The 19,970-nt window shown below is 34.4% G+C and overlaps 1 protein-coding gene across 2 annotated transcripts in view; it reads left to right on the top strand.

Moving 5' to 3' along the window:
* The window catches only part of Helz (helicase with zinc finger), a 164,647-nt gene that overhangs the window by 47,146 nt on the left and 97,531 nt on the right, over positions 1-19,970 (top strand). For both annotated transcript variants that reach the window (XM_071603620.1, XM_027946304.2), the window contains exons 8-13: positions 3,825-3,876; positions 5,211-5,286; positions 7,554-7,752; positions 8,203-8,310; positions 9,294-9,591; positions 17,185-17,452. In XM_071603620.1, the coding sequence (XP_071459721.1) occupies positions 3,825-3,876; positions 5,211-5,286; positions 7,554-7,752; positions 8,203-8,310; positions 9,294-9,591; positions 17,185-17,452 (1,001 nt within the window). The remainder of the gene's footprint in view (positions 1-3,824; positions 3,877-5,210; positions 5,287-7,553; positions 7,753-8,202; positions 8,311-9,293; positions 9,592-17,184; positions 17,453-19,970) is intronic.

Here is a 19,970-nt window from a genome sequence, read left to right on the forward strand (position 1 = left end):
TTGTAGGCACATTTCATATCAAGGGAAAAGAATTAGCTTTTCTGCTGGAGAAAGAATCACTGGATCAGGTGGCCAGGAACTGAGACAGTTAAGCTGAGAGTCGAGAAGCTGTTGGTCTCCAGGAGGGTGCTACAGCTAGGGGAGAGGGTTAGGCAGAGACTTGGGTACCAGCCTAGACCTCCCGTGATTTCCTTTCTCATTGCAAATCTAATAACACATCCCAGCTAAAACTAACAGCCAACAAAGAAAACAGTTAAGGATTATAAAAACTGAATGAAGAACTGTTCTGCTATTATCAGATCTTTTTTTTTTTTAAAGTCATTTTCTTTGTCTTATGTTACCGTATTATGAATTAATCAAGAATCACTAAGGTCTCATTAATTTCAAAGCCATTTCCTTTCTTGTATATGTGTAAGTCTTTAATTTCTAAGAAATAACAAAACAGTTATAAATGTTTGAGACTTTAAGAATATAAAATAAAATGACCTTTCATTTTATCAAGATTTTTGAATTTGCTCTTCCCTTTCATTGCCTTAACTGAATTAATAGCTTTATAAACCTGGTAATGACACACACATACCTTAAAATTTTTATTTTTAAGCCAGGTATGGTAGTGTATGCCTGTAATTCCAGTGACGTGGGAGATGTGAGACAGGAAAATTGCAAGTTTGAGGTCAGCCTCAAACTTAGTAAGACTCTGTCTCAAAAATAAATAAATGAAAGAGCTGGAGACTAGGTTGTGGCTCAGTGGTAGAGTGCTAGCCTAGCACATGCAAGGTGCTGGTTCGATCCTCATTACCACATAAAAATGAATAAATGAAATGAAGGTATTGTGTCCAACTACAACTAAAAAAAAGGGGCGGGGGCGTGAGATGTACTTCAGTGGTAAAGCACCTCTGGGTTCAATCCCCAGACCAAAAGAGCAAAATAATTTTTACTTTTAATGTTTATAATCCTGTTACATGTAAGGACACAAATACTACTTGCTTCTTTATTTTATGATTATACCATTAGAAGAAGTGACTTAAGTTTTGTTTGTAATTTCTATGTGAACAGAATAATATTCTTTTTGGTTAGTGAACTGATAATATTTAAAAAAAAAAATCCATCTTGGAAAAACTAACGCACCCTGCTTCCCTTACTAATGTACACGCAACAAATTTAGAAGTGACAGTAATTTGTTATTTAAAGATTGAACTGAGCTGTTATTTAACTTGTAAATGTTAGTGGATGAGGATCAATACTTGGACCAAAAGCCTGATTCATAAAAACAAAAACGATAAACATTCCTTAGTGAAGTATGAAGTGTCTAATCAATAGATATGAATGTGAATTTGAAAGAGGTGTAGCAGTGTAATCTGTGGCTTTTTTCCCTGAAGGTGTCAGTAAAGACTGAATATCATAAACTAACAGATAATTACCCATCTGTTTTGGGGTCTGAGCACTTAAAAACAAAAATGAAACCTTGGAACCTAAAAGACAGAAGAGCCAGTTGTCAGCCAGGCTCCTGGTGAGGATGTCCACTTCACCCATGAGCACTGGTTGAGACCTGTTGTATCAGCACAGACTCAACTGCTGGCTCACAGTCATCCCTGATGCTACATGGAATGCACCATGTGTTTGTCCCTTCCAACAGTTGTAAATGTTTTAGATTTATTTGATGGTCCAAACATTTCATTGCCATTGTTTCTCTTATGCATTTGGTAAGCTAATTTTGATAAGTTTTAAAGAAAAGGTCTTAATTGCCAACATGGTGTTTTGTATATATACCGTGGAGTGTGCTAAGGCACATGGAAAACTGATTTATTAACATAAGATACTGAGATTTTTTTCAAGAAACAGCTGTCAAATCTCAAAGTTTGATTTAAATGTGAAGTTTGCTAATGCACTACTGAACTTTAAATCTCCATCACAATCATTGTAAACATAGGGTTTGTCTGTATTTTCTTAAATTGATTTCTGGCTTCTGATCTGTAATTATTGGAAAACTATTTCCATTTTTGCCTGTTTCCGAGTTTTGGTAAATAGCCATTATTCAAATTTAAAATACCTCTAATTTAATGCCAATAAAATTGGTTGTAACCAAATTTTTTAATTAATAATGATTCCCCCTTAAAAAAAGAATATGCGTTAAATTTTTTTATGCTTGAAGCGAGTTGTTTAGCTTTTATATTTATATGTTCTATTAAATAGAGTCATATTTTAAGAGTTAGTAGGGGTACACATAGACCTGGCTTATAAAATTTAAAGAGATTTTTTTGTGTGTCTTTTTTAATAAACATATAATAGTGTGTATAATAATAATTTCATTCCTGTTTTACTGTTTGTGTATTTTTATATTCAGTTTCTCATTTTACAAAAAAATGGTTTATCTTTAGAACCTGATTAGTAAGTAGGTTGGTGGAAAATCAGAAGGCCCTTTTCTGTAGAAACAGTATTACAGTGATTTTGTTCTAGCCCAAGCTAAAATCTTCAATTTGATTAACCACATATAAAGGACAATGACATTATTATTGCAGCCATTTGACATTTATGACATTATATTCTTTCTGTAAGACATTCCAAATTTCATCTTAGGATACTGAGTTTCCTGCTTTTGATTCGCTTTAACAATTACTTGGACTACTCAAGGCTCTGGACGGCTGAACTGTGTGTGGAAAGCTCTCTAGAGAGCCATTTGAAGACGTACGTGGTGATGGAAACATAAGCAGGGAGAGGAGAGGTGAACACTGCAGAGCAGAGCAGAGCATAGTTACTGAATTTATAGGATGAGGACATCTAAGTAAAGACCCAGAAGTAACTTGGTACAGTGTAATTGGCACATAGTCAGTTGGTTCAGGGACAGAAGAGACAGGTGGTAGGATGGTGGACAGATATGAGAGACATTCTAGATCTGCTTGGGCAAGATTTGGAGGATACTCACGATAGAAGAGGGAAGTGTTTAAGATGGCTTTTAAAATTTCAGTCTGACTTTCTTTGGGAAGGAAGACTACATTAACTTGAGATAAAGAGCATTGGAAGTGTGGGAGGGAGGTTCAGGTTTAGGGTAAAGTTGATGAGTTTTGTTTTGTGTTTGAAGTGCTTAGGTGATCACCTGCCCACCTAGCATTTTATTGACTACTCATTATGTGCCAGTACCCTGGGAGGTATGGGAATGCAGAAAGGCAGTTGTATACTGTTGACAGCAAATCTGTACTTAGCTGGGAATGATCCAGCATGCAAGAGGCTGGAGAATAATTTTTTAAAAAGTGCACTAGGTGGCACTTGTTCAAAATTGAGATTGTGGAGCTTAGGGTAAAGTTAGAGCCCCAAATGCTAATTTGACATTTATCTAAGGCAGTTAGAGTGAGTGGATCCCCAGCTTTTGACTTCATTGTGAAAGAAGGGTTTATCCCAGATTGAGGGGAACTTGGTAGAGACTGCTTCAAGGCCTGGAGGTTGTAGCATGCCATTAGCTATGGGAGAAAACATACCTCCCTCATGTTATAGGTATGATGACAGAGAGGGAAATGAACAAATGGATGGGAGGTGCTACCCCCATTCAGTTCAGAACAGACTTTTTTCTTCTGCTACCAGGTGTATTCTTATGGGGAGTTCTCTATCAGTTCCTGAAAGAGGGCCTGACAAGTGCTTCTTTTCCATATTTTATTATAGTTGAACATAGAACAAAGAGCACAAAATATCCCTTGCAACATACTAGTGTTATTAAATATTTTTTAAGTATTCAAACTCTACTTTTTTATGTTAGAAATATCCAAATTTAATTCAGCATCAACTTGTTATTTCTTGTTTGTCTTACATGTCTTTCATTTGAAAAATTGCAGACAGCAACTAGTAACGTCCTCTCTGGATATCATGTGGAAGACTTTGATGAAGGTAAGTACCAAATCTTGTGTAACTTTTGATAGCTGTGAATCTGGGCTTTTTTTTTTTTTTTTTTAATTGATTATTGGGAGGAAATTTACTGAGTTATGGTACATGTAAGTGGAGATGTATGAAAGAATATAAACATTTGAGAAATAGTTGTGGATGAAAGCCATTTTCTCCTTGACACCCTTTTATAGATGAATGGGGCAGAGTGGAGGTAGAAGGTAACAACACTAGAGGTCATTTAGTTCATCCTCTTGCCTCTGTATAGGACTAAATTTAAAGCTCATCCTTAGCTCTCCTCCTCTTCATCTCTTCTCTTCCTTCTCTCCCTCTCCCATTGGCTAGTATAATCATTATTATTATTATTTTTTTAAAGTTCTGATCTGTAAACTGAGTTATTCCTGTCTAATTAAGCCTTCCCTCTCCATTTACCAGAGGAAAGGGAAGAGAGACCAACATTAATTGGTGTTTGCCACATGCTGTCTTTCATAGAACAATGCTGACTTCTTAGGGTCCTTCTCTATCTTTTTGATAGGTGATGAAGTGGATATTTGTTAAGGTTTAGTACTTTCCCCAAAGTCACCCTGGTAGTAAGGGATGAAGCATATCTTTAAATTTAACTTGGCTGAATTTTTAACCCCCTGTAGTGGGAGGCACAGTGACATGGGAGGAAGTAGAAAATGGCTGCTTAGCCTCAAGCTGTTGTTTTTCTTCTTAAGTTTCATTTTCATTGGCTTATTTGGAACCTCATCTAAAATTGAAGTTCATTATACTCAGAATTAAATGAATTTTGTGTTTTGGCTCCTATCTCAGAAATAAACTTTTAAAATTTTATTTCAGTTATAAAAGAGGGTTACAGCATACAGTGACATGTGTCAGACAAATCCCAAGGAACATGAATGATGATGTGGAGCTTCTTACTCAGAGTGCAGTAGTGGAATTTGTTATGTAAGATTTCCTTGATAAAACCATTTTTTTCCTTCCTAAAGGAATTCCTGGTCGACATCTCATGCTTAAGAAATGACAAGCATGCCAAACGCCTCCCCTGGTTCTTAGGGAAGAGATTGCACTGATACAGGTCCACCAGTTTATAGGACAGGGCCAGGACCACCAACTTGCTTAAGTTAACTGCCTCTTCAGTGGTTTTTTTGTTTCACCTAGTTGATTGATTTAGCTCAGTTGATTGGTAGGTTACATTTTGGTAGAAGCTAGTATGTCATGTCCTATTTACATCATCTGGGATGATGTGTGTGGAGGGATTGTAGTGTTTCTTACACATTAAAATGTCAGAATTATTAGGTAGCCTCAAATGATAAGATTATATCCTGATTACTCCCTAGGGTCTTGTAATGGTTGGCATTTCCGCCCACCACCTAGGGGAATCACAAGCAGCGAGGAATATACTTTGTGTAAAAGGTAATGTGAAATTTTTTTTTTTTTTTAAATCAATTACTTGTCTTTGTTGAAAGGATAGACTATTTTCCTTTCTTTTTGGAAAGTAATAATTCAAATTCAAAGAGGATAATAGTGAAGGAAGAAAAAGTATAATGATTGAGTAAAATGGTTTATTTTCCATATGAAATAGAAGCCACAAAGGTCATTGTCATTAAAGTCAAAATCATATCCATGAGCCTACTTTTAATTACAAACAACAATGATCTAAATGCAGGTTGTTAAGACTGTTCCAAAGTCTTTTATGAGGCCAGTTGTATTATTATGGTTGAGCTTAATTGCTGGTCTCTTATAAACATGAAATTTACTTAGCTAAGGTGATTGAAATTCAAATTGCTTTTCATAAACTAAAGTAGAACATAAAATAAAGATATATTAAATTATATTAATAACTTTTCTGAAAAAAAAATTATGTAATCCTTATATAGAATTATATTGAGTAATTTATATTTGAAGGGCTAACCTTTCAAAATTGAGTAATTACATATTCATGTAAAAGGAATTTATTAAAGTCACATTTAAAAAGGTGAACTTTTCAGTTCTTTTTATGAGAATGGGGTACTAGTAGAATTTTAGATAGAAATTGTTTTTGATATTAAGAAAACCTGATACGTGGTTTGATGATTGACTAGTCAAGATATCAGATTTGATTTTGCAGTAGAAATAAAGAAACTAAATAGTAAATATTGAAAATCCTAGTGGCATTGTATTGTAGGACAGATTGCATATAGTCCTATGGGAAGGAAAAATTTATAGTCCAGATGAGAACAGAAAACCTTCCTTCTTTTAGGGAAAAATAATACTTTAAAGCAAAGCATACAATGACAAAGAAATTTTTGGCTCATGAAAACATGCTATGCTTAAATGATACATAAATATATGATTTTAAATGTGTCTTTTGAAGCATAAAATAATTTAATAACAGCATAATTTTAAGTTCAAATGCTTTGTTGTATAGGAGAAGCTGTAGATACACTCAGCTTTCCAGTGTGGTGAGCCACTGGAAGACTTATGCTATGCTGTGGTTCATTTTGTATTTCTTTCCAGCTAGAGTTGAAAATTATTTATAATATCTCTCTTGTTTCTGTTTTGCTATTTATAGATTAATTTTCATTTTATTTCCTCTCAAAGATCTATCAATTTTTAAATATTTTCATTGATTTAAAAACTGGCTTTACCCATCATTTTGTAGTATATTTGAAACTTTTTTTTAAAAAAAATTAATGGTCAAAGCCCTTTTTATGTTTTTGACCACAAAATTATCAATTGATTTCTTTTTAAATTGTCTTTGGTTGACACATAATTGAGCATAAATATTTATGGGGTACAATATGATAGTTTGATGTTTGCATTCATTCATTGTGTAGCGATCAAATCAGTGTGGTTAGCATATTCATTAACTTAAACATTTATCATTTCTTTGTAGTTAGAACACTCAAAAATCTTCTAGCTTTATGGAATATATACTATATTATTGTTAGCTGAAGTCACCCTAGTGTTCCAAGTCAAACACTGAAAAATCAGTAACTCTTGTATCCTTTAAAGTGAACATTTATTTATTTACCCTTTGAAGAATTGAATATGACTATTGAATAAATTTGGGACTCTGTAATATAAAACTCTTGTCCTGAATTTATTTGAAACTTAAATTAATACCGTCCAATGTTTTCAGTGAAGTATAGGTAATAGTTTTATATAAATAGAGTAAAACTATTATATTTGAAGGTGAAAAGCAGTAGCCTTACAATGATAATTTAATACCATATTAATTTGTTTCAGAATGCAATTCCTAGTATATGGAACATTTTCTTTAGGTCATATAGTTTTGGGAAGTACAGCTTACCTGTGTGTGAGCAGCTAATCCACTTGATGTCAGTGTTGCTTAAAAAAAAAACAAAAAAAAAACCCTTAGAGGAATTATCCAGTAGAGCTCTTGTATCACCAAGGAAGTGACTTTTTGGTGTCTTTTGGGGGGAGGGGTTGTGACTATACTGTGGTTTAGGGTCCCTTTTCCAGAGAAAGAAGTCAGTGAATGTGGGGTTGGTGTTTTGATTGTTATAAATGTTCTATAGTTCTTCAGACCTCTTCTGCCTCCTTTGCAGTGTGATAAGTATGGCTTTCCAGAAGATGTTTTGTTTTTGTTCTTGAGGAGGCAGAGGGCAAATGCTGCAGGTTTATCTTTAATGGTTAAACAAAGTGTATGATAAAACAGTCTTTCCTGTTCCACTTAGATTTTTAGAGCAAGGAATCTGTAGGTATGGTGCCCAGTGTACTTCAGCACATTCCCAGGAAGAACTAGCAGAATGGCAGAAAAGATATGCTTCACGGTTGATAAAATTGAAACAACAAAATGAGAATAAACAGCTCTCAGGCAGTTACATGGAAACCTTGATAGAAAAGTGGATGAATTCATTATCTCCTGAGAAAGTGGTGAGGAAAATAAACTACCTTTTTTTTTTTTGACTTTCTTAAACAATGAACTTGTTTGAATCTTGACTTTTTTGTATGCTGTGTTTTGGTTTATTTCTTTTTCTATTATATGAACAACTTGATTCCTGATAAAATGATGCTTTTAGTAGCAAAAGTAGATTCATTTGTTAAATTAAGGCCAACATTAAACTATTTGCTTAGAGAATTGCAGGTGTTGTATTAATTACCTTGTTTTAGGCAGTTTTGATCACTTGTTTTGGTTAATTTATTTTTGATATTAGCTCTATTATATTTGTTCTTATAAAAATAACTGAAAGTTAATGTATAAAATACCTTGCTTGATAAACAATTCCATCAGTGTCTTTACTGTTGATTTTTATTTATCATGCTAAAATTTTAATTTGTGTTTTTAGTGATAAAAACCATAAGATCAATTCTCTTTATTTTCAGCTTAGTGAATGTATAGAAGGAGTAAAGGTGGAGCATAGTCCTGACCTGTCGGTTACTGTCAACACCAAAAAGTCTCACCAGACATGGACCTTTGCTCTCACTTGTAAGGTATGAGTTTTGTGCTCATTTAAGAATATAAGTTTTGTCAAGTTTTCTTCAAGCTTTTTTGGACCTTTTAATCTCTGTGTTAAGAGAGCACTAAAAATGTTTTAATCTAAGTACATCTCATGTAGGGTCTATATTGTGCTAAAGTGGAGTTCTGTATTTCAGTCATTAAAAGTACAGTTTATTTTGACTTTGAGATACAATCTGTATAGTTATTTAGGATTCTTTCCTATTTATTTGGTAAAGAAGTATTTGCCATATTATCTTACAAAACTGAAATGTAGGATGGGGTTCATGGCTTATAAATTAACTATTCAAAAATTGAATTGTTTAATCTGGCAGTTTTAAGATTTTTAAATAACTTGTTTTTCTATTTGATTTGAAGAGATTGCAAATTCTGTAATACAGTTTTAAATATGAGACTTTTCTGTAGTGTTTCTTATCTTAAACTATAATAAAGTTTAAGATTGAAGCAGAGTCAAAAATTTCTGTGACTATGTTCAGTGGAAAAGTTTTGTGTTCTTTTTGGTGGTGTTTCTTCCACTGTATCATCTGTATCTTGAGATGAAAAAGCTAAGAACATTTAGCTTCAGCCCTGAACCCAATCCAGGGCTTTCAGAGGTAATTGCCCTCTTATGAAGGCTTCCTATTTGAGGCTACATAAAACTTTTTTAGGCAAAGAGTATGGAAAGTTGGAGGTCAAGGGTGACAGGAGGAGATAGATTTTTGTCCAGTGAAAGACGAACATATCACAGAAGAAGCAGGGAGCTAGTGATGTAGCATAAATATATCATTTTAACAACTGTTTTTTTTAACCATTCTGACTTTTTCTTAAATCACTTATGAGCAGTTTGTATTTTGAGCATAGTATCTTAGAAGCATGGGAAAGTAACAGTCCCTTATGGAAATATTTTCGTTGAAGAGCCCAATTACAATTGGATTTTTCACCCCCTTGTACTCAATGCATTATTTTAACTTCCTTGTAGCCTGCAAGAATGCTGTATCGTGTAGCATTGCTTTATGATGCTCATCGTCCTCATTTTAGTATCATTGCAATATCTGCCGGAGATAGTACTACCCAGGTATCACAAGAAGTCCCAGAAAACTGTCAAGAATGGATAGGAGGAAAGATGGCCCAAAATGGATTAGATCATTACGTGTATAAAGTCGGGATAGCATTTAACACAGAAATATTTGGAACTTTTCGCCAAACCATAGTTTTCGACTTTGGATTGGAACCAGTACTCATGCAAAGAGTAATGATTGATGCAGCTTCTACAGAAGGTAATATTTAGACTTTTTTCCCTGATACGATGTATTAAAAGGCAAAAGTAAAAGATATGTATTGGCCCCTAAATATTCCCTGGATAGGGAGGGAATGATAAGAAAAAAATCCGAGTGGATTGGCTCATTTCGTGCATAATGGTTCTTCTTTAGAATGGTTCACACTGTTCCCTGCTCCTCATTCAGTCACTGAGCAACCATTGCTTTGAGGTTCCCTAAACTTGTCTGAGTAGTTGATCAGGTCTGTTTTGATGGTTTATAATTTTATTTTTAAGTAAGATAAGTTTTAGCACAGTAAAATCTTTTTAATATGAGTGTGGGTAGAATATCATTTTAATGGCAGTCATGTGAACACCTGCAGTGTCGAGTTCCGTGTTCTGCTCACTGTCCAGGAAGCTTTGCTGGTGTTATAGTCCATTATCTCTTAATGAAAAGTCCTCCTGTATAAACCTTCAGAAGTCAGCTTGCACATTCACTAGTGTTAGGAGACCAGAGTGCCTTCAATAGGATCTACTCTGTGTTTTGGGGGAGAGCCCCTTGGTTTTACTATGTAATACCGGCAGAAGATGGTGAATTACTTTGTATGTAGTCGTGTTATTGCTTAGCCTAAATTTTATGCCTAGATCTAATAGGACAGGGGAAGGGCACATTAGTCCATACTTCTGTAGCTTTTGGTTGGATTTATAGGTGCTTTGTTTTATTTAACACTAAATATTTATTTAGTATCTCTTCAAATAACACAGCTGTATGAAACTCACTATTGTATTGAGTGTAATTAACCATAATGTGGAGGATGGTTTTTCACTGTGTACCATAGTGCCCCGCTCACGTGAACCCAGAGAGTGACCTCTTCATGAGCAAATACTAGGATTTTATTTTGGACACTGAAAAAGTAGAATTGATCTGTCTTCCTCTCCTTTTGCTTCTAGATGAGGTTAAAGAAACATTTTTGGCTGAATTTTACCATTTGGTGTTATCTTCTCATGTGCTTGCTAAGATGACCTAGGCTTCGTTTTACCCATGTTTCCCACTTATTTGATTCCTTTTACCTGTTTTTGTTCTGGTTATATGTATTTCTGTCATATTTTCAATAGTCTTGGGAATCAGCATAAGCTATATTCATAGCCAAATAAATGATGGTAGTTTATCAAATAAAAATAGAAGCATAGATTTGGCAGATTATTTTTGCAACGGATTAGACGTTGTCATTTAGGTGTTACAGGGCAGATGATTTCTGTTGCATTGTAGTGCAAAAGCAGTCATAGACAATACACAAATGGGGTGACTGTTCCAATACATTTAATTTTCACCAATAACAGTGGGCTAAATTTGGCTTGTATGCTGTAGTTTGCCTACCTCTCTACTAGAAAGTTGCTTTCAGAACCAGAACTTCAGGACTACAGGAAGCACTCCTTTTAAATCCTGAGGAGACATAAATCATAAAAAGAGACCAACGGGCAACCCCTACTCGCAAATGTAACTATAAAGGGGTATTTTTTTTTTTTAAAAAACGTGTAGGTTGTATTTTAAAAGTTTGCTTTTATATTGGTGATTTCAAACTCACAACTTATTTTCCCATAAGTATAGGGTTTCAAGTGTTGTCAAGAATCCACACTAGTTAATATGTTGTTCATAACATAAAATGTTAAATGTCTGTAGTGAAAAGTAAAAGAAAATGATACTATTTAAACAGATGCCAGTGAGAAAAGTGGTGATGAGGAGGATTGCAGGGTCTTTCATGGGCTTGGGAATAGTACTTTGACTGTTTTGCCTCCTGTATGTGCTACTTTTCTTTCTTTCCTTTTTTTTTTTTTTTTTTTTTTTGGTACTGGGGATTGAACTCAGGGACACTTGGCCACCAAGCCACATCCCCAGTCCTATTTTGTATTTTATTTAGAGACAGGGTCTCACTGAGTTGCTTAGTGTCTCTCTGTTGCTGACTGAGGCTGGCTTTGAACTTGCAGTCCTCCTGCCTCAGCCTCCTGAGCCGCTGGAATTACAGGTGGGTGCCACCACACCCGGCCAGATATGTGCTACTTTTCTAATTGGAAAAAAAGAGCAGTGGACAAAGTTTAGAGTGAAGTAACAGTTGGATTTGAATGCTGATTTTCTACTCATTACCTGAATGGCCCTCGGGAGAGTACCCACCAGTTCTGAGCTTCATGCTGAAACATATAAAAGGGAGCCTGTGGTTATTTGTCTTGTAGAGAATTGTGAGGACTAGAAATAAGCCTGGCACAGGATCTGACATTTAGTAAACAGTTCTTATTTTTACCACGAGCCATGATTAGGATAATTTCTGGCTTGTACTCAGAATGAAGAAAGTAGAAAAAGAGAGAGGGAACTTTGTTTTTTAATTGGGGATTGGGTGCATGGGGCTAACAGAGGAACAGAAAAGCAGAGAGAAAGAGCAGAGCTGTTAAGACCATGGCACCTGCGTATCTCCTGGGCTGGAGAGCACACTGTAGGGCTTGAAAGAGTTGCCCAGGACTAATATTTTGAGTCAGTTAACTGTAAGAAACAGTTTTCTTTCTGATGTTCCTGATATATCAGTTTTTAAATATGATAAATTTTATGTTTTATTAAGATATGGTAGAGGGAGTGAATACAAGGATATTCTCTTTCCCTACTTTTTACAATATAGGTGCTGTATCTACTTTTGGGTGACCTCTTTGTATGTAGTTTGATATCTTTGCCTATTAAGTAAGACTTTACTTTCAAGTAGTTATTTCAAGAAGTAATTGAAAAAAAAATTAGGTATTTTCTTGAATTTTAGATATATTGAAATAATTTCACAAAGTGAAATTTGGTTTTCAAGGACTGAGGAAAAATGAATATTACAAAGGAATAATATAAAATGTACAAACAGAGCTTTTGATATAAGATTTTGAACATTATAAAAGGAAAAACCTATATGTAGATTTAGATCAGATGACATTTGACTGCCTTTCTTGGGTTGTTACTCATATTAGCTGATGTGTTGTGCTGGTTTTAGTTGTGTAGTTGTGTCTTTGATAAAGGTCCCTACTCTTAAAGTTGATGCTATTGAATGTTACCATTTTTTGTTACATTCCTGAAGTTTTAAATTGCATCACTACATTTGTTTCAGTGTATTTGTATATAGAGTTCTAACAGAATTTTGGAGAAACAAAGCAAGATATAAATATATAATATGTTTCTCCTGTTTTTTAATCTTAGTAGCTTAAGTCTGTATTTTTTATTAGCAGAGCAGAGTTCTTGTCAGCAAAAAATTTGAGGACAAATAATTGTTTATGTACATTTACAATTTTATAAACATTCTGAGACAATAAAAATATAAAGTGGCAATGCCACATTTTGTATCATTTCCTGGAATACTGTATGGATAGCATTCATGGACATTGAGAACAAAATGACTGCTTTGTTAAGTTGGTGACAGTGTGACAGCCTGGCTCATTTGACCTCTTGTTTCCACCAAGGCATTCTTGGATGTTTCTTGGTTTCCAGTTAGGAGAAAAAGTCTCCTTTCAGGTCCAGTCAGCCAAATACAGTGGGAATTTAATTAGATCTGAGCTTTGTCATGTTTATACAGTTTTGATTATAAGTTATAATGTAATTTGATTTCTGTATACAGAAAGAAATTTTGAGGGTGAAGGTATAAAACTGGAATTTGTATGGGAAATACCTTTATCACGTTTTTCACTTGACTGTTCAATGTTGAAGCAAAGTTTTTAATTCTTAAACTAATGATGGAAACATAGTTCTTTTCCATAAAATTATAAATTTGGACCATGCTGGGCCATCTGTTAACTCAGGGTTTCCTAGACTGTGTTCATTGGAATGAATGATAACACCTATGGTGAAGAGTTCTGTGTACAAATAAGTGTGGAAATGCTGCATGCACTCCTTCCCTTTTGGACTCAACAGTGCGCCTCAGTGATTTAAAGGCTCTCAGTGTTTGTCAAACTGATTTAGGTATATTAGTGTATTCCTCATTGAAACTTAAAATCAAGTTATATAGCAGACTGGAATGAATTTTCTAGTATTGAATTAAAAATCCTCCTTACTTTAGTTAATTCCAGTTTGAGCTGAGGGAAACCTATAGTTTTTTGTTTTTTATTTTTGTCATAATATACACCCGTGCCTCCCCCCAAACAGTTGTGGGGATTGAACCCTGGGCCTCATGTTTGCAAGGCAAATATCTGCCACTGGGCTATACCCCCAGCCTTGTTTTCATGATATCTAAAGCATCCAGACCTTTTCTTTTGTAGAGTATATTTGGATTTTTTCCCCCCTCTAGTCAACATATCGTAGAGAGTAAATACATATAACCTTAACCTTTTTTTCCCCCAAGTTTTTTCCTTGTTGGTGAGATTCAGGTTCAGAAAAAACACTATTAAAAATTTTTTTTGGACTAAAATTAAATATATTCCTCTCAAAAATGTGCAGCAAAAGACATCCACAAGGAAAGGAAGTTAGTGAGTTTTCCCCTTACTTACAAAGTAAACTCAGTGTATACTTCCTACCACAGTTTGATTGATGGAAGAAAACTTGTGCTTGAAAGTACTGATTTGGAATTGTGTTTTGAATATGTGGAAGCAACATGTTGAAAGTAACTCTTGTCTTTAAATCTGAAAACTTGATATTATACATTTTTCTACTATGAGTACAGCATGATATGTTAACATTAACATAAAATTTAGTGTGATTGAAATATTATTCCCAAGTGCCAAAGTTGTTGGTAAATTAAGAACATATTTTTGTACCTGTCTCTATATAATATGATTAGAAAAACAGGAGAAAAATAGGTTTTAAAAAATAGTTTGTTAATAAAAGATAAACGGAACAGAGTGTAAGTGTGCACAGAGTATGAATTACTTCTGCTGTCACTCTGCTGTTTTAACTTTTTGTTAGCCTCATTAAGAGAGCAAAAATAGGGCTGGGGAAGTAAACTTAGTGGTGGAGCCCGTTGCCTGCATGTGTGAGGCCCTGGGTTTCATCCCCTGTAGCATTAAAGGAGAAAAAGAGATAGTCCTCTTGATTCTAGGTAGCAAAGGAAGGATATTGGAACACAGTGGAAGTGGCAGCTGGTGATTACTCGAATTTTATTCTATTGTAAAGTTGAGCAGTCAAGGTTTGTCAGATTACAGACCAAAATACTTTCTAAGCAAGAGTCTTATTTTCTGATTTTGGAATTAGGAAGCATTTAATTTTATCTACAAGTCCCAGATAAAAGCAGCTGTTTTTAGTAAATTTCATATTTAAAACCCACTCATCACATGCCTCTTGTGTGTTTGCTCTTGTGATGGCTACTTAGAACACGGGATTTTTTTCCCCCTTACTGTCTTCCTACCCACTCTCCAAGCCCTGTTAAAGTTACATTTTAAGTTGGCTGCAATACATACTTCAAAACAAAGTAAACCTTGGATGCTATCTTGGAATAGCAACTTTGTGGCTGAGAGGAGAGCCAGCTGCTATTCTCAGTATCAGAAGAGCTAGGGAAGTTGGGAAGTGTCAGACTAGATATTCCAATCTTGAATTCTGTTTTTGATAGTGGAAGCCCTTCCCTTAAGGTATCTTCAAAACTTTAGATATATTATAATTATCTTTGTAAGTTTTCCTTATGGATTTCTCTTAAAATATATTTATAGTTTCTGCTTACTGTATCTCAGGGGAAGAAATTCTTTAGATTGTAATTTCTGTGAGATTTGGGATTTATTGTGATAGGAATTGGTTAATAAGTCAGTGTTAAACTCTCCCTGTATGGTTTTATGAATTTGGATCCTAACTTGTTCACTTTCATCTTTCCAGAGTGTTTTCCATTTCAGCCTAATGTAGATTGAAGAAAAGTGCGCACCCGTGAGGAGCTGGCTCAGGCCAGGTTTCTTCTAGTGGGTGCACGTGTGCTGCAGGAGGGGATGACAATGAGCTCAGTAGTGGCCCTGTCCCATGCCCGTGGCTCCCTCCCTCTCTTCACAGAGACAGTCTTAGCACCTACTGACCATTAAGCACTATTAAGTTAGGTCATTAAATGAGTGCAAATCCAGACATCCTTTTATGATGATAATGAGCATCTGACATTTAGTGATGGTATCATCTGTTTATTGTTGGCATTTGTATAATTTCTTTTTGCAGTTATGCTCTAACGAGTGAATGTAGTGTTCAATTTTAGGAAGATGATAGGATTTAGGAAGAAGACTAACTTTAGGAAACTTTCTTATGAGGCTACTACAAGAACAGAGTATCAATCCATTTTATTTTTTAGAAAATATTTTTACTAGTTGTTGATGGACCTTTATTTATTTATTTATATGTGGTGCTGAGGATTGAACCCAGTACCTCACACATGCTAGGCAAGTGCTCTACCACTGAGCCACCACCCCAGCATTGCCATTTTAAAATGCAGATTTTTAATGAGCAGATAATCTTTACCTCTTGATGATGATTGTTATGTTTATGTTGACATTTAAGAAATTATGAAGCGGTCATGTAAAAATGACTTTTAAGGGAACAAAGGTTAGGGATTTGCTATTTGCTACAATTTAGAAATTTCTCTTAGTGGAGGACTATACTTAACATGTTTTTAATGTATATGTAATATTTAAAATTTGCACACTCACTCATTGAGCAAGACATGCCAATTTTTGCCTATGTTCTCATTTAATAGATCCTTTAGGATAACTTATCTTTGTGCTTTGGAGACTCACAGATCTTTTGTCAGAACTTTTTATTTCTTCCTCAAATTTTAATTTGAACTGTGAAACCTTGTTTTCCCAAAACTGGATTTTGGCCTAGTTAGTCAGTGGAATAGTTTTTTCCTTTTGGTTAAGTTTCGTTTTTATAGGTGTAAGTACTTTTCACCCGGTAATAGAAATCTGTGCACACTGCAAACTGAGCATGGGGTCTGCACACTCTGAGTTTCTTATGATGTGCTGGTTGTATCCACATTTCTTTCAGAGATGTCAGAAGATTGAACAGTTATTCATTTTGATTCTGTGCTACAGTTACCAATAATTTAACTGAGGCTAAACTGGATTTTTCAGAAATGGCATTTGAATGGCATTGTGTCACATTGTGATGAGGAATCAGTAGTATTATACTTGTGTGTCTTCTAAAAGATTTTTGTTTGTAGTAAGTTGATTTTCAGATAGTGTCTGCTTTTCCACATAAGAAAATATTTAACTTTTCAGCTTTTTAATCTCTCTTTCTATAATAGGGCAGATATTGATAGGAGGAGGAAAGTGATTATACCTTATAAAATTATCTTATGAGGAATTTATCATCTTTTTCCTGCAGATCAGATTTCTCTTGACTGAAAAGTTCTAAGTGTTAATCTACATTTTAAAAATGTTAACAACTGTTTGTGGTATGTCCTAATCTTATGTTTTTTTTTTTTTTTAAAGATATTCTTTTCATAGATTCCTATTAATATTTTTTTGCTAAAATAGACAAAAGAAATGTCTGAACTAGGGAAAGTACTCTCAAAGGGTTTTTGTATTCTTTTATTTTTAAGAATTTTAGCTGTAGTCTATTAAATTCTCTTACCCAAATGTGTATTATTTGTGAATTTTAATGTTGTGTTCCTTTATAAATGTGTTTTTTGTTTCCATTTAGATCTTGAATATCTGATGCATGCAAAACAACAGCTAGTAACCACTGCTAAGCGTTGGGATTCTTCTTCTAAGACTATTATAGATTTTGAACCTAATGAAACTACTGATTTGGAGAAGAGCCTTCTTATCAGATACCAAATTCCTCTGTCTGCTGACCAGCTGTTTACCCAGTCGGTTTTAGACAAATCATTGACCAAGACCAACTATCAGTCGCGGTTGCATGACCTTCTTTATATTGAGGAGATAGCCCAGTATAAAGAAGTCAGCAAGTAAGTTACTTCAGAAGCATGTTCTTTCCTTTTTTTTTCTTTTAATCTCCCCTTTGGGTGGTATTTTAATTTTTAAAATGGAGGTGTGCCAAAGTGAAGACAGGAAGTAGGTAGTGGTTCTTCATTAGCTGCATCTATCTAGATAGCAGAGCTGCTTTCTGTCCGTCTTCAATAGCTGTGATGTGTGTGTGTCAGGGCAGGAACCCTGTTAAAGATGTCATCCATCTCTACAAGGCCTTGCTGAGCATCCCTCTCCGAGGGGGCAGCTCTTTCCCATGTGCTGCGCGTAAATCTGTAATCCCTGTTCTTAAGAGCTTTCAGAGAATGTAGTCATAGCGAGCACTCAATGAGAAATGTTCAAAAACGGAAGGAAACCACATATTTTTAAAGTTATTAAGAATAAAATGATTTAGGTCTTCTGAAAAATGGATGATAAAACAGCTTTATCTCAGTTTATGATTACTTTCAACATCCTTGATATTCTACCCATGTGCCACAGGTTAAGACTAAGTATTTAAATCAAAAGCTTTTTTGATTATTTTAGGAAAAATCATCTTTTATAAGTATTTTTCCTTTTGAGTATAACCTAGCCAACATAGTTTTCTTTGTCAAGCTGTCTTATCACTGTCTTATGATTAATATTATTAATAGATTCTAAACACTTACTGTTATGATTTGGATATGAGGTGTCCCCCCAAAGCACCAGTAATGCAGGTCTATTCAGAGATGAAATGATCAGATTAGGGGAGCTGTTACCTAAGCAATCCATCCTAGTTTGAATGGACTAGTGACTATAAGCAGGTAGGTGTGGCTGGAGGAGATGCGTCACTGCGGGTATGAATTTAAAAAAAAATCTCATTTGCATGCAGTCACTTGGTCCATTCAAACTAGGGTGGACTACTAAGGTCGCATTCTTAAAAATTAATCATTTTACCTCTAAATCTTCTTGCAGTAACCGGAACTTTTGCAGGACACCTCATATCTAAATCACAACACTTACTAAGTACATATGCAGAAAAGAAAAAGTGAAAACTTTTTACTTTATAGGTTAAGCATGATCTAACTTTCAAAAGTATCTAGCTCGGGATTAAGTACATGTACAAAGTCAGTCTAATTTATTTTTATGAAATTTTATTCTATCATGTTTATATCATGTTTCACTTATGAGCTCTTAAAAGGCTTTTATTGATTCTACTTATAGACTGTTCTAATGAAATCATTAGTAAAAAAATGGGCAATGGCTTATATTTTGTTCATTATTTACATTATTTATATGCCTACATTTTGTTTACATTATCATAGAGTCCTTCCCTTAGGAAAGAACATTATGATAAATCACAAATAATGGGAAGAAATAAAGGTTAGAAGCTTACAATCTTTGAGACTATTTTTGAGTATTGTACTAGAAATTCAGAAAAAAATTATAAATTAAGTACTATTTAATATTTTATTCAAGATTGTCCATCATTTTATTACTTTAGAACTTAAAGCTAAAGACTAGAACGCTGATAGATTAAAAAATCATCTTTTCAAAATGGAAATTTGAGTGGAAAAAAGAAACCCTTTAAACTCTGAAGGTCAGATACTGATCAAGAAGCTCAGTGGTTGCAAGTTCACACTAGAGCACCTTGTGAGGGCTTCTAAAGCCATGACAAGACGGTCCTGAAAATGACAGCAATATGAAAGGAACACCGATCATGAACTAAGTTGCCATGATAATTCTGGAAGTCTGTTTTGACAGTTTGTGGATTTTTAAAAATGTTGGACCCTTTTGCTATAGTAATTTTACTTATGGGGAATCATCTTGAAGCAGATATAAACATGTTTCAAAGAGTAGTGAAAAATAAGTTAAATCAATTAGGGTTTAGCCATATGATTGAATATTATGTTCTTATGAAATTTTTAATGTAGAAAAGATATTCATGATACAACATTAAGGAAGAAAATATGGTAGTTATAATCCTTTACCTGCTGCCATTCTAATTTTTTGTGTATACATATTTATATGCACATACATACATCTATATATATTTATAAAAATACTGGAAAGAGTTAAGACAGTATTCTGGTTGGTAGAATTAAAGGTGACTTTTATGCTCCAAGTTTTCTCTACTTTTGAAATGTTCTTCAGAGATCACATATTAATCTTACAATAAGAAAAAGTGAATATAGAAATGTAAAGGAAACTGCACCTCATCTACTGCAATAGTTAATGCAAGTCTTCTTTGTTTTGTTTTGTTGTAAAATCCACTCCTAATTAAGGTGTAAAAATGTTCTTAGGTATGACAAGAAGAGATTGTGGTAAGATAGAACATAGACATTGTGGTAGGACAGTGTAATATAGTATATAGGTTTTTTTTTTTTGGTACTGGGATTGAACTCAGGGGCTCTGGACCACTGAGCCACATCCCCAGCCCTATGTTGTATTTTATTTAGAAACAGGATCTCATTGAATTGCTTAGCACCTTGTTTTTGTTGGGGCTGGCTTTGAACTCATGATCCTCGTGCCTCAGCCTCC

This window comes from Marmota flaviventris, chromosome 17, assembly GCF_047511675.1.
Source record: "Marmota flaviventris isolate mMarFla1 chromosome 17, mMarFla1.hap1, whole genome shotgun sequence".
Lineage (NCBI taxonomy): Eukaryota > Metazoa > Chordata > Mammalia > Rodentia > Sciuridae > Marmota > Marmota flaviventris.